This window comes from Salminus brasiliensis, chromosome 5 (genome assembly GCF_030463535.1).
Source record: "Salminus brasiliensis chromosome 5, fSalBra1.hap2, whole genome shotgun sequence".
NCBI classification, from domain to species: domain Eukaryota; kingdom Metazoa; phylum Chordata; class Actinopteri; order Characiformes; family Bryconidae; genus Salminus; species Salminus brasiliensis.
The window spans coordinates 45,506,054-45,521,285 of record NC_132882.1 but is presented as its reverse complement, the minus strand read 5'-3'; the positions used below and the strand labels follow the sequence as shown (position 1 = coordinate 45,521,285).

The 15,232-nt window shown below is 44.0% G+C and overlaps 1 protein-coding gene across 1 annotated transcript; it reads left to right on the top strand.

Moving 5' to 3' along the window:
• Positions 1-1,064: 1,064 nt before the first annotated feature.
• Positions 1,065-4,500, top strand: dscc1 (DNA replication and sister chromatid cohesion 1). The gene is made up of 9 exons (XM_072679090.1): positions 1,065-1,348; positions 1,808-1,976; positions 2,218-2,352; positions 2,449-2,539; positions 2,612-2,750; positions 2,908-2,960; positions 3,097-3,254; positions 4,056-4,204; positions 4,297-4,500. Exons 1-9 carry the CDS (start codon positions 1,179-1,181, stop codon positions 4,406-4,408), a joined length of 1,176 nt encoding a protein of 391 aa, XP_072535191.1. The 5' UTR covers positions 1,065-1,178; the 3' UTR covers positions 4,409-4,500.
• Positions 4,501-15,232: the final 10,732 nt, after the last annotated feature.

Sequence of the window (15,232 nt, the reverse complement as noted above, 5' to 3'; positions counted from 1 at the left end):
TGGATTTATAAACTCAATATAATATAATATATTATAAAATAATATACATTTTCATGAGAAAATGAATGGGACAATTCTTATAATAATAATTTCTTATTTTTTATTATAATATACAATAATGGCTAGAAAAAATATTTTTTAGTTAATGAGCCATTATTTAAATACAGTAAGTCAATATTTTAAGATATGAAGTCAAACAATTGACAAACAGTGTTTCCCATTAATTGCAATAGGTTTTATAACAGCGACACCTGGTGGCTAACGGCGGTAGATGTTGATGTGCCGCTTGAATCAATATTTCTAATCAAGAAATAATAAACCCGATATAATAAACATACTTTACACAACATTACATGGTTTTATGCGTCAGAAACAACCCCAGTTATTTTCTTTATATATAATAAATACAATTCTTTATATTTTATATAATTAGCCTGTTGTTATTGTGCATGTATGTAAACACTGCCTTCATGTGCATGAATGGGCGGGGCTTAACTGCTGTATGTAAATACGCTGGTGTTTGTGACGTCCATTTTTTATAGTTTTACATTTTACAGTATTTACACACTAAAGTGAACTAATATGTATTTGAAAACGTTTTTAGACGCTTTATTTTTTATATTTATCATTTATTTTGAACATTTCTTTTCTAAGAATTCATTATAAATATGTATATTAATATTTTTAAGTTCTGTTTTCTCAAAACTGTCTGACAACGTCATTATCTTTAAAGAATAATATATATATATATAATAAAATAATAAAATATTGAAAATGGCTTTTATTTGGAAATAATTACGTGAGTTTTAAGACTAATTTCAGGAATTATCGAGATTAATTAATACATTTCAGATTTTAGACTTATTAACTATTAAGATAATTTTGTTCACAACGGCAAAATATAAGATAAGCCTAAATATATATTTTAAAAATATTTTTAATATTAATAATTAAGCAGCCGTCAAGCTGAGGGTTTCTGCAGTACTTGGCAACCCAGCTCCCAGCTCCGTCCACACGCCGGTGTTTTTCCGGTGAATATTTGCGGGAAACTTGAGTGCCGTTCCCTCCAAGCAAGACTGGCTTTAACGTCCAGCCCTTTGCATCGATTAATCCGATTACTTTATTAAATTATTGATCTCTCCAGCCCGGAAAACCCCCAGTTTTATAGAGTCTATAGGATGAGGACGTTAGAGGAGGTGCAGGCTACGCTGCAGATCGCTAAGCTGAAGGAGGAAGACCTGCATCCCGTAACTCACTGCCTTTCATTTGGGGAAAATGCGTCTTCTGGGGATTATTGTCTCATGGAGGTGGATGACACACTTTGTAAACACATTGAAGCTGGAAAAAGGTGATTAAACGGGGGGTTTGGGCGAGTTTAGTGAGTCGGGTGGGTTAGCTGGCGAGCTAGCGCTGCGTAAATAACGTAGATAGCTACAGAGCTGTGTGTGGTACTGGGTTGTGCAGTAATAGTGAGGATTAAAGCCGAATTGTGGCTTTTAAAGTTAAAATTAAGGTAGATTTTGTGTAATGAGGTGTTAAAAGATGTTTGTGAACAAAGTTTGAGTCTTTATATATTAATTTAAGTAATTTAAGGCTTGTTTTTGGAATTGTCCGTTCTGATTATGAGACTGTGGAGAAACAGCAGGAGATTGTCCGTTCCACCTTAAATGGTGCAGCAGTTCCATTCTGGCGCCTCAGGCGCCAGAATGGAACTGCTGCACCATTTAAGGTGGAACGGACAATTCCAAGCATAACCCAATTTTATGCTCATTTCTAACCTAAAATCGACTGTTTTGTGCTTCCACAGTCTCATAATCAGAGGAGACAAAGAAGAACATGCTATTCTGTGCAGTGAAGACAAAACCTATGACCTGAAAATGGCAGATACCTCCAATCTCCTGCTGTTTGTACCAGGATGCAGAACTCCAGACCAGCTCAATGACAGCCCAAGCCATCCTCAGCTGGTGCATGCAAAGGTAGGACTGATGAGTTCCTGAAGTTCCACTGGTGTAAGAGTTCAGACTGGTGTATTCCCAGCTGGCAATTATTAGTTCTACCAGAGTTTTACCTTCATCATCATCATCATCATCATTCCATATGAAACTCAGAAGACTCGTGTTGTAGCTGCAGGCGGCAACCGACGCCTGCTTCCATTCACCGCTATCATCTGGTCTCGGTTGTAATGACCTGTGTGTAATAACAGCTGTGTGTTGTCAGATTTGGGGCTTTGCTAACAGTTACTGGGAGCTGAGACGTCAGCGGCCGAAGCTGAAGAAGCTGAAGAAGCTTCTCATGGAGAACCCATACTGTGGTCCACCAATCGGCACGCAGGAAGAGGCCACGGAGAGCAAGGTACAGCTGGAGCTGGAGTTCGGATTAGGTGGAGCGAGGCAGGCTTTACCTGCTTGGGTGACTTTGGCCCAGTTTGAATGGTCTTCTGTTTTGCAGTACACGATGGAGGACCTCCTGGAGAGAATCCAAGCCAGCAGAGAGGAGCTAGAAGCCCACCTTCACACAATTCATGCGTGTGAAATTGACGGTTAGTTAAGATTCAGTGCCTGGCGTTATTAGATGATTCAGTCTGAACGTAGTGTGCTGGTGTGGTTCACAGGATACTGGCGACTTCTGGAATTTGATTACGAGCTGAAGCTCCTGGGTCACGTGACTCAGCTGGTGGATTCGGAGTCGTGGTCCTTCAGCAAAGTTCCTCTGAAGACGTGCCTGGAGGAGCTGGGGCCTCTGGAGCCCACGTAAGTCTGTCATCACACAGGTGGGCGGTATTACTCAGTAGAGAGTCCGTCTATCTAATCTAATAATAGTGTCGTCTTTTTTTTTTTTTTAGATTAATAATTGATCTAAGATTCATTTCAGAACTACATTGACTCTGTGTTCCTGTATTCTGTACAGAGCGATGATTGAACACTGCCTCAACTGTTACGGAAGACGATATGACACAGACGGTATTATCTGTTTTATATGTTACATTTTTGCTACCTTTTTTATTGTTGTTATTAATACTGATGATATACAGTACACAAAAAGCCAAAGGCTGGTCAGTCTAATATTTTAATAATATTAATATATCTTCTCTCTCAGAAGGTGAAGTGATGTTTGCTCTGGATGAGGATAAAGTCTGCAGGGCCATGGCTCAGATGCTGCTGCAGAACGCCGTCAAGTTCAACCTGTCAGAGTTTCAGGAGGTGTGGCAGCAGAGTGTGCCGGAAGGCATGGACACAAGACTGAACCAGCTCAGAGTGAGACAATACGCATATTACACATACACTACAGATGTGCACTCATTCTGACAAACTGTAATACACTACAGGAAGCGTAGGGGGCGCTCTATAATGCTCTATAATGATCATATGAACCACACGCTCATTCTGACAAACTGTAATACACTACAGGAAGCGTAGGGGGCGCTCTATAATGCTCTATAATGATCATATGATCCACACGCTCATTCTGACAGACTGTAATACGCTACAGGAAGCGTAGGGGGCGCTCTATAATGCTCTATAATGATCATATGATCCACACACTCATTCTGACAGACTGTAATACGCTACAGGAAGCGTAGGGGGCGCTCTATAATGCTCTATAATGATCATATGATCCACACGCTCATTCTGACAGACTGTAATACGCTACAGGAAGCGTAGGGGGCGCTCTATAATGCTCTATAATGTTCATATGATCCACACGCTCATTCTGACAGACTGTAATACACTACAGGAAGCGTAGGGGGCGCTCTATAATGCTCTATAATGTTTATATGATCCACACGCTCATTCTGACAAACTGTAATACACTACAGGAAGCGTAGGGGGCGCTCTATAATGCTCTATAATGATCATATGAACCACACGCTCATTCTGACAAACTGTAATACACTACAGGAAGCGTAGGGGGCGCTCTATAATGCTCTATAATGTTCATATGATCCACACGCTCATTCTGACAGACTGTAATACACTACAGGAGTGCAGAGGGAGCTCTAGAATGCTCTTTAACGGGTCTTCTTATAGTCTAGTTTCTGCTTCTCTGCTGGTCAGGGTTTAGCTCTGGTGGATCGAAGCTCAAGGCCAGAGACGGTTTTCCTGCTGAGAGTGGAGGATCTGCCTGAGGACACACTGGAGCGCTTTAACACACTCTTCAGTATGAGGGAGAAATGGACGCAGGACGACATCGAGCCATATATACAGTGAGTACCCCACTGTTTCTCATCCCCAGATCAGGGATATTTCCTGCGATTGAAGGTTTTCCGGGTTTGACTCGTGCCGTTTTCTCACTCAGGGATTTGTGTGGAGAAAAACAAACAACGGGAGCTTTGTTGACCAAACACGCCCGGTCCTCCATGCAGAACGGCATCAAAGTCTACAACTCCAGAAGACCAGTAGCGACCTGACCTTCTCTCACACTTCTGTTTTCAGGAGACTGCATTTCAACTTTTAAACATTGTATGTTTTCACTTTTACCTGGAATGATGGGTAATAAAATGTGTCCTAAATTAATGTTGCTGTCTTAAGTGTGTGAGATGATGATTGGCTAAAAGGAGTGAGGGTGAAGGAAGGCACGCCCACATGCAGTCACTCCTTTTCGCCAGTCATTAACATCTGATTTGCAGCCCATTTTTTCCACACATCCAACGAGACCCTCACTGCCCTGTGCCACTATTCTCAAAGTCTGAGCCCTGTCGCACATCCCGCAGGTATTTCTAGCCCTATCATCCTTGTGCAGGGCCATCTGCAAGAGCATAGACTTACTACCACCTTAAACAAGCAAGGTGACTAGGGAATAACAATGATCCCCCATGGCAACCATGTGAAATACCATAGCAACAACTTTGAATAAACAGTTTTACACTAGTGACACTGCTAGGCAGTGGGAACCATTCCACGTTTCTTCAGGAAATTCACATTGTAACACTATTTTGAGGAACATGCGTAATAAACGTGTAATAGAACAAATTTTAATGTTTTAAGAAAATGCAAAGATGCAGATCCAGAATTTTTATTCACTCATTCATTTGTTAATTCTCCTCCAGAATCTTGTAGAAAGCTCTTCTCTGGACAGTAGAGAGAGTTACTCCAACAGAAGCAGGACAACTCTTTTTCTTGATTTCAGAAGAAACAGTGAAAGAGCAGGTGTCCCAATACTTTTGTCCAAATATTAGAGCTGTTCTGTTTGGGATAACCTATTTTTGTAGGTTACTCATTATTTGTTTTCCTGATATAACGAAGCAATTAGGGGACCATCCCCCCAATTTACAGATTATTTTGATGGAGTGTGTGTAAGTGTGTTAGCAACATTAGCAGTGCTCACTGAGCTGAAATTCTCTAAAAATCAAGTGAACGTGATCGACCCATCACCCCAGATTCAGTCGGTCAGCCACGTCATGTTTGGTATCCGACGTGTGCTTCTTTCGTCTACAATGGGAGATGCTAGGCTAATGTTGCTAACAAACACTGCGTTTAGACTGTCACCAATCTCATCTCTGTGAACACACATGGGCAAAAGCATCTGTCTCTCTTATAGGATGTGTCTACTGAGGTCTTATGGAGGTCATATGAAGTGGGTCAGGGCAGCTGACAGCAGGGCCAGTGTTAGAAGGCCTGGAGGGAGACGGGAGAACTCCTTGTGGTTCCGGGAGCTGGGATTCTGACAGTCTGGGTTTCTCTGGTCTGGTTTGGCATCATTCCTGTTGGGCTCGAAATGGACGGGACGGCAGTAACCCTGGAGTTCGTCACAGGCTAGGATGATGTACTTCGTCTCCTGGAGGACCTGCAGTGATATGATGATGATATTGTTAGTGTGATACATTACATGACATGTCATGAGCACGTCTAGAACCCTGTAGAACCGCAGGTGGATCCGTCAGCCTGTGAGGCCACTTTCAGCCGAACTGTATGTGTTTAAGATGTGCACTGCCCTCTGGTGGAGTATAAAGTTTAGTACACACTAGATAGACAAAAGTATTGGGACACCTGCTCATTCACTGTTTCTTCTGTTTGGTTCTGCCTCTGAGTTTGACTCTTTTGTCCCGCCCCCTGCTAGATCCTGATTGGTCCTGCTTTTGAGTTTTACTCTCTGTTGTCCCGCCCTAGCTAAAACAGAGATTCTAAATGGTTCTGTCTCTGAATTTGACTCCCTGTTGTCCCGTCCCCAGCAAAAATAGAGAATCTGGTTGGTTCTGCCTCTCAGTTTGACTTTCTGTTGTCCCGCCCCCAGCTAAAATAGATTCTGATTGGTCCTGCTTTTGAGTTTGAGTCTTTGTTGTCCCGCCTCTAATTAAAATAGAGATTCCCAGTCCCGGTACTCCAAAGAGTACTGTATAGAAGTGCCGGTACCTTATAGCGTTGTTTTTCTCTACTGTACGATATAGAACCCATATTGCCCAGCCTTACCTCCGTTACGGTGCAGTTGTCGTCCACGTGCACGGTAGTGAAGGTGAATTCTTGATTGCTGATGCACAGATTCCCATGGTATGTTTTACCCCCAGCTGGAGAGCACACGCTGTCCACTCTCTGCTTCTCAGAGAAGGGAAGGAACGACTGGATCGGTCGTGAGCAGGTACTGATGTTCCGAACAAAGGCCTGCCACTGGTTTTGGTCCAGGGATGCTGGAGCGAGGTGCTTTCTCAGGAATTGTTGGTAGCCGCTGGTTCTGTTTGAGAGCATGCAGGGGAACAGGTTGTTCTCCAGCTGTGGGGATTCATCAGCCAGAGAGGCGGCGCTGACCCACAGGGTCAACGAGACGTAGAACAGCATCATCCTGCTGTGACAGAAATCTCACATCTGATCTCTGACATTTCAAACCTCACCACAGCCTCAAAAGAGGGGTTCTAAAATGTCTAGAATGTATAGAACCATGATACAGAACCATTTAATGCTAACAAGGTCTGTATGTGGCAACATGGTTCTTTAGAGAACCTTTTCTATTGGAATCAAATCTGTATCAGCAAATAATTGCCTAAAATGATTGGTATTAGACTCATTTTGAATTGTACAATATTTTATGAGTATGTCCAGATTTTCTAATTGTAATATTTATGAAATTTAAAAGTTGAATAGAATTTTAAATTGTATTTTTAACACATTATTATAACATTATATATTGTCATGTTGAAGAATCATGGGGTGTTTCAACTGACTGTGGTTGTTTGTGTTGTCCACCAGAGAGCAGTGTACACACATCAGAAGTAGAACATAGAACTCAGAAGGACCCTGGGACCCTAACAGGTGCTGGGTGGGAGACACCCACCCAGGTGGGCTTATGGGCTGTATGGTGTAGGAGGTGGGGGTTGAGTTAGGACCATTCTAAGGGCCTGTGACTGACAGGGGCCTATAATTTGAATATTCATTTTCTGAATTGAGTGTTTTGGCAGAATTGTAACAGTTGTGGGGCCCACTGTAATATTTAATATAATTCACCGGGCCCCCAATTCCATGGCAGCGTCCCTGCACATATGGACATACTGGAAGTTGGCATCGCCCCGCTATTCACATATGGGTGCGTCCAGTGTTCAATACACCCTTTAGGGAGGCTCCCACTATATTACCACAAGCAGTACAGTACTGTCTATAAGCAATGCTAACATTTATATCTAATATTATACACATTATATTACACCTACCATGTGCGTGTAACATATATAACATAATATGAGCAATATTTTAATATTTTAATTTCATGTATTGCATTTGTGATACATTATGGTATATTTACTTTTTGAAGTTTAGGAAGCCATAACAGTCTCCCACCCAACGCTGCTGGGTTTAAACAGCCATAATATTTGTCATATTAATATATCCAGTAATGTTTTCGGGTAAGAATTCTGAATCACTCTCCAATACACACTTGAATTTACGCACATTTTACTCTCCTACAGGTGTTTCAGCAGTACTGCAGTAATACCACAATGTCTACATTACCGGTGTAGAGTGTAGAGGCCCGCCGGTGTGTCCAACTGAATGTCCAGCGTCTCCGTGCTCTTCCTATTGAACTATATTCTGTACTCGGACTAAATGCGTTCCCAAAATAAACACTTCCTCTTATCAGGGTTTAAAAGTCCTCCCGTACGCCCGGCCCACCCCGCTGTTCTCACTTATGGGAACTTCTTAGACCAGCAGTGCATGTTTTACCATTCACTCTGCTTGTGGTTATTGGTTAATACTCAGATGGATGACAAATGTTTGTGGACGCTCCATCTGATCAGTGCATTTAGCTACTTTACGTTGCACCCATTGCTGACACAGTGCAGCTAATACAATAGGACCCTGTGGAGCAGATCAGCATGAACCTACTGGCACCATGCCTAATGTCAGACGTGGCAATGGAGAGGTATAAAGCATTCGGAATACAATCAAATCCTCACAGCAATGCTCCTCCTCCGAAATCTAGTTGAAAGTCTTCTTCTCTGGACAGTAGAGACAGTTACTCCAACAAGGATTAGGCAGGATTAACTCTTTTAATACCCTTGATTTTAGAAGAAGCAGTGAATGAGCTGGTGTCCCAATACTTTTGTCCATACATATGCAAGTAAGAGATAGAATACATTGGTTAGCGTGTTTTATGGATTATTTCCACATAAACAGCTAACACTATTTTTACATTTTAATCTAGTTTATGTTGCTGTAACTCTGTAAGCTGGGGTGGTCCTTATTCGACCCAACCTGGGTTGCCAAATTGACCTCATATTAGGCTGCTGTGGGCTGTTGACTTTACTGCGCCATTATCCACGTGCACCAGTACGTTCCAGTTTCCACTTGTAATGTTTGTCTCCACATATTTACACAGCTTCTAATCTTGGTCCAGGTTAGATACGCTGGTTAGATACGCTGGAGATTTGATTGTATTGTTGTGAATTATGATGATTTTCATTTTCTTCCTCCAGGCTGGTGAGGTGGAGTCCTTGACTTTCTACTCTTCAAACATACACGCCCACCTGTACCCATATCCTCAATCCCTCCGGCCACATTCCTGTTTCACTTCTGGGCCTCCAAATGGTTTCGATTTTTACCCTGAGAGTATTTTCGTCCCTAAAACAGCCATCAGCGGTCAGCGTCCTGGCGGTGTCACCAGTAGAGGTTGCCGGAGTGGAGGAAATGCGTTTGAGAATGAAGAAACACCCAACTTTAATACTGTGCTAATCATTTCTGATAGCACCCATATGGATGCTAAGCTCAAGGTAGAACCCTTTTAGGACAAATTGTTCCATATGTTGTTTCTGAATATTGTAACACACTGCCTCTACCTTCACAGCCTATCTAGAACCTTCAGAGGGTCTAGAGTTCTGTACCCGTAAATCAGACAGAACGAGATGCTCAGGTGGTTGGAAGAAAATCCTGGGCCAGATTTTTACTTTCTGTAGTAGTAGGTGCTGATTTGCCAGACTTTTGGTGCAGCTCCTGAAGGACTGACCAATAGGAGAGCTTGCCTGGCTGTATTTTGGCTTGTCTGTAGTCCTGATTGGATACCTTTCCAATGGAAATCTCATTTTAGCCTCAAACTAAAACATGTTATGGTTCCTAGAAATCATGGAGACCTTCTAAGAAAGACCATGAGGACCACTGTTCTTCAAGGGTTTCTCCAATGGTTCTGAAGGTGTGATTGGCTCTTTGCCTGGTTAAATAGTTCTCGCAGCGTCTTGTAGATATATCTCTTTTTTTTTTTTTAATAGGAAATGGATCTATATAGAACCAAAAAGGGTTCCACCATTGTCTTATTGAGTCAAAGAACCCTAGTCAGCACTTTACTGAGTCCTGAAAAAGAAAACGTACAAAAAAATCTTTTTTTTATATTATGAAAAGCATTGATTCCCAACTTTCCTCGCCTGCAGGTGTATGAATATTCTGTAGAAACATCTGACAGCTTTGAGTTCGCTGTGCTCCTGCTGTTCCTTGGAATCGTGACGCCCACAACAAGCTTCTACTGCGCCCGTTTTCTTCTAGTGAAGCAACGTTGCTCAACAGGGAACCGCTTATCCTTCATGGAACTCGGATCACGCAATTATAACGGATGGATACGGCCCTGAACCCCAGCCAGATCGTTTTACCAGGGACAGTTCAACTTGTCTCAACAAGCATCAGACGCCAGGGCTTCGTTTTAGGTCACTTTAACCCCACAACGTGTTGCGGCGTTACAATTGCAACTGTAATCTTTCAGTTATATATATATATAAAAAGATAAATATATAAAGTGTGTAAGTATATTTTTGTTGGTTCGTTCATCATGAAACAAAAGCATCTAAAATTGAGATATATGAATATATCCTATATATATATATAAATAATTCATAAGACTTATAGACCAGGTAGAGTTAGAAAGACATTTATTCCTTTATTTGTAGATAAAATTGAGTTACAGACATCTTACATCTAAGTTTGCCCACCAATCCTAAAGTTTGCCCACCTATCTAAACACAACTACATTGAATTTGCTTAGAACTTTGCAGTAAAGTTCATCATCATAATGTTATGTTCACTTCTTGTGATCTGCACTCTTCTCCTTTGTTTTTGAGAGGCATCTGCAGCAGAGCAAAGCTGCTACCAGCAGTGTGAGGACCAGAAGACCCAGGGCAGGAAGACCCAGGGCAGGAAGGCCCAGTGCAGAAAGGTCCAGTGCAGGAAAGTCCAGTGCAGGAAGGCCCAGCGTAGACTTCACATGCTCTGCCAGATTTGTCGCTTCACAGTTCCGATTCCAGTCAGCCGGACCAACATTTTTGGGGTTTGTTTCGAAATGGACGGGGCAGCAAACGTTATTGATCTTGTCGCAGCCCAGGATGATGTACTTCTTCTCCGATTTGACGCTAAATACCATACATGCGCCGTTGGTGTTGTTCACTCTCACTGTAATGAAGCTAAATTCCACCTTACTAACACACATATTTTCTTCATATATTTTACCCCCGGAGGGAGTGCACACACCCAGCACTTGCTGTTTCTGGGCGAACGGAAGGAAAGACTGGACGGGTCGATTGCACAACTTCTTATTATTGATCATAAACGTCTGCCAGCGGTTTTGGTCCAGGGTGGTCGGAGCGTCTTTATTTACATGCTTGTACAGAAACGTCTCGCAGGCTTTCTTTTCCTTTGAGGTCATGCAGGGTCGGGGGTTGTGCTCCAGGTTCTCTTCATCAGCCAGAGAGGCACTGAGACACAGCGTCACCATGATGTAGAACAGCATAATGAGGCTTTTACCTGAAAAAAAAAATAGACCAGAGGTATTAACTATGAGTCTGATCTCTCTACAGTGGTGGAGAAATGAACCAGGCGTAGGGACTACTTTCTGTAGCCGCACTACACCCTGCAGCATGTATCCCTCCACCATTTTAATGATCTGATTTTAAAAGCAGGTTCTAGAGCCGAACTCTTCTCAGAACTCTGGTAGAACAGTGTCTCAGGCATCAGGCAGCGTCTTCATCACCATTAGGTGAAGAACTTTCTGTGAGGAGCTTTTATTAGAGCTTCAGACTAGGGTCTGCTTCCCTTCACCTCCACTGTAGAACCACAGCTCTGACTGGGGGAAGTTATCTAGAACCGAGTGTTTCAAACTAAACCCCGCTCTGAATGACTCTGAATGTTTACATCTTAACCATTTAAGATTTCTATTCTTTTCAAGGGTCTAGTTCCTGGGACACAGCTGATCCATCATCTTGGTTGTTGCCATGCCGAAGCCACAGACAGAGACAGCAGTGATTGGTTGGGTGAGGGCGAATCAAAAGTAAGGCAGGTGTTTCAGTGTCCCATAAAAAAGTGCATTTGCTCTGCAGTTCATCTTTTTTTCATACTGAATTTACTGGTTTCGTAACAAACCGTGTCCCCTCAACACTATCACTGCACCCAAACTGTGCTGATGCTGATATTCACCTGGAAACAGTCGTCTACGTTAAAGACGTTAAAAACATTCAACACTCTGAGTAATAAAACAGAAGAAACACATTACCAGAGCAGCGTGGAGGGCAGGAGGTTTATCCACTTAGTGCTGGCTTTATTCCCTTTGCCTGAGTTTCAGTTTGAATGGATGATCGGGGTGTTTTTAAGCCTGAACTTCCACGGAAAGCTGTTGGGAGGGAGGGGTTTATACAGGACGGCCTCCAGGCAGGAAGGATTTCAAAACTCCCTGTAAAACAAACTGTATTCCATCCATAACATGGTCCTCAGGGTCAGTGATGTTGCTGCATTTACAGGTGACCAACCAAGGCCTTTCATAGAAGTTCTGATTCCATCATTAGGGAAAAAACATAGTGCATCCAACAAGGCCGATATCCATGAACGTTCCGAGGTCCTTCAGTTTGAAACTGTGGAAGGACCTCTTGACGTGCTTTGAGGAACCCTCAAGAAAGGTTTCACATTTTTCTTCTAAAAACTTTTTTTGAAGGTTCCTCGCTGCACCTTAAGAGGTTCCTCCACTGTTTCGAACTATAGAACCTCTAAAAGTTGTGGCAGCAATGATAAATTAGCCAGCTCTGAGTGGATCAGCAGTCTAATGCGCTGCCACTATGGCCTGGGGGTCATGGGTTCGAACCCAAATGTATTAAATAATAATAATAATATAAATAAAATATATAAATAAATAAATAAATTAGCCAGCTTCCTGCCTAATATGCTCATAATATTGACCACAACACACACACACATGTATAGTGAAAGCTGTTTCAGTGAGGCTTTCAGAATTTGGCTGTTCATATTCCTGCTAAAACGTAATACCAGCTCGTGACCACAAGATGTCACTGTTGCACACAATGACCAATTGTACATACACTATAACGCAGATGTGCAAATGCACACACACAGCTTGTCTAGTCCCTGTAGGGAAGAAGTACTGCCAATAGAATAGGACTCTCTGGAGCAGATTAGCATCATAAACCTATGGGCATGGAGCCTAATTATGCCAGACGTGGGCTAGAGGGGTATGACGCCCCCCAGCATTGAGCTGTGGAGCAGTGGAATGATGGTGGTGCTCCATCCAATACTGTTGGATGGGATGAGTTAAGGGAGTTGGGGGTGATGAGATGGGGTGGTGATCATCACCAACATCCTGACCTCATTAACGCGTTTGTCGCTGAATACAATCAAATCCTCACAGCAATGCTCCTCCAAAATCAAGTGGAAAGCCAGTGTGGAGGAAAAGCTTGTTTTGGCCAATCAGAACAAAGTGATGTCACAATGCAATGACAAGCACTGGCACAGTGCCAAGGCCCAGTTCTGTGGATGTCTATGACATCACAATGGACACTGTATGTATATATATATATATACACGAGACTACATATAGGCCCGAACTGTCAGTGCTGGGTCATTGTGGATTCGGCTCTACTGGGATGAGCATCAAGAGCTGTTCACATGGGCAGAAAGGGTGTTACTGGTCAGAGTCCCAACGAGCCAAGCATGGACCCGCCGCGCAGTCAGCGCAGCGAGGGTAGGAAACAAAGGAAGCGGTCCCGGGTAGCGCCCGCCCTGCTGAGAATGCTTCCTCCACTGTGCTGCTGCAGTGGTGGGGACACAGTAGAAGGGGACCTGGACCAGGACCAGGACCAGAAGAGAAGACCTGCTTCGGACACTTCAACAGACCAAGAGACCAAGACCAAGAGCTCGTTCTTCAAGAGGGTCTTTGGAAGGTCGGCTAAGAAACCCAAGAGAAGGAAAGGAGGCAAGGAGGAGGACACAGGAGGATGGGATGGGTTGCTCGAGGAGATGTACTTTGTGGGTCCCAGCACTGAGCCCAGCTCTCAGTCTGGCCTCTACAGGGGTTCTCCCAAGACGCCTGTCCATACCACGGTCCGCGTGGAGATACATGTAAACCAGAGAGAGCCTGCTGTTCTCAATGCTCCAACCAAGAGTCTGACCGGCACAGACAGAGATCTCGGTAGCTGCAGTAGCCTGGACGTCTCTTCTGACGAGGAACAGGGGTACGAGTCTGCAGTGGAGACGCTGATGGAGAACCCCGGTTCCATCAGAGAGGGTTCATTTCTGTCAGTGAGGTTCGTTCAGGCGTTTGCTCCTTTCTTCGTGTACCTGATTATCGTGGCACTGTGTTTCCTGCATCTCATCCTGAGGGAAAAACCAGAGCTGCAGGGACTGTAGTCAAAAACCTCCTATCTCACCTGACTCCCATTACCTGACCTCATTACCAAGGTACTGTGTCTACACTCCAGTGAAGGCAAGATTTCTACGGATGAGGAGCATTGCTGTGAGGATTTCATTGCATTTGGTGACAAAAGCATTTACTAATGCCAGGGTCACCCAACCTCATCCCCACTGCTTTCGAATGAGTGGGCACGGCTAACCCTCCACATTTACTGAGTGTGGCTAATTCTCTTCACGGTCTGCAAAGTTACTGGTCAATGTCCCACTGAGCCAAGCATGGACCCGCCACTGCCTGACCGCAGTCAGCGCAGCAAGGGTAGGAAGCAGAGCAATAGGTCCCGGGTAGCGGCCGCCCTGCTGAGAATGCGTCCCTCCACCGTGCAGCTGCAAAGGTGGGGACACGGTAGAAGTGGACCAGGACCAGAAGAGAAGACCTACTTCGCACACTTCAGCAGACCAAGAGACGAAGACCAGGAGCTCAATTTTCAAGAGGGTCTTTGGGCGGTCGGATAAGGAGAAGGAGGACACAAGAGGACGGGATGGGTTGCTCGAGGAGATGCACTCTTTGGGTCCTGGCATGGAGCCCAGCTCTCAGCCTGACCCCTACAGGGGTGCTCCCAAGAAGCCTGTCCATACCACGGTCCACATGGAGATACATCTAGTCCAGAGAGAACCTGTTGTTCCTGATGTTCCTGATGTTCCCGATGTTCCTGATGTTCTCGATGCTCGTGACCTCAGGACCAGAAGAGAAGACCTGCTTCGGACACTTTAGCAGACCAAGAGAAGAAGACCAGGAGCTCGTTTTTCAAGAGGGTCTTTGGACGGTCGGATAAGGAGAAGGAGATCGATGCTCCTGATGTTCCTGATGTTCTCAATGCTCCAACCAAGAGTCTGACTGGCACAGACAGAGATCTCGGTAGCTGTAGTAGCCTTGACGTCTCTTCTGACGAGGAACAGGAGTACGAGTCTGCAGTGGAGACGCTGATGGAGAACCCCGGTTCCGTCAGAGAGGGTTCATTTCTGTCCATGAGGTTCGTTCAGGCCTTTCTTCGTGTACCTGATTATTGTGGCACTGTGTTTCCTGCATCTCATCCTGAGGGAAAAAACAGAGTTGCAGGGACTGTAGTCATAAACCTCCTATC

Excerpts from the sequence above, each read along its gene's own strand:
- dscc1 (XM_072679090.1), top strand. The coding sequence starts at position 1,179 with ATGAGGACGTTAGAGGAGGTGCAGGCTACGCTGCAGATCGCTAAGCTG. Across the intron at positions 1,977-2,217 it reads CTCAGCTGGTGCATGCAAAG|ATTTGGGGCTTTGCTAACAG; the intron begins GTAGGACTGATG and ends GTGTGTTGTCAG. Across the intron at positions 3,255-4,055 it reads CAAGACTGAACCAGCTCAGA|GGTTTAGCTCTGGTGGATCG; the intron begins GTGAGACAATAC and ends TCTGCTGGTCAG.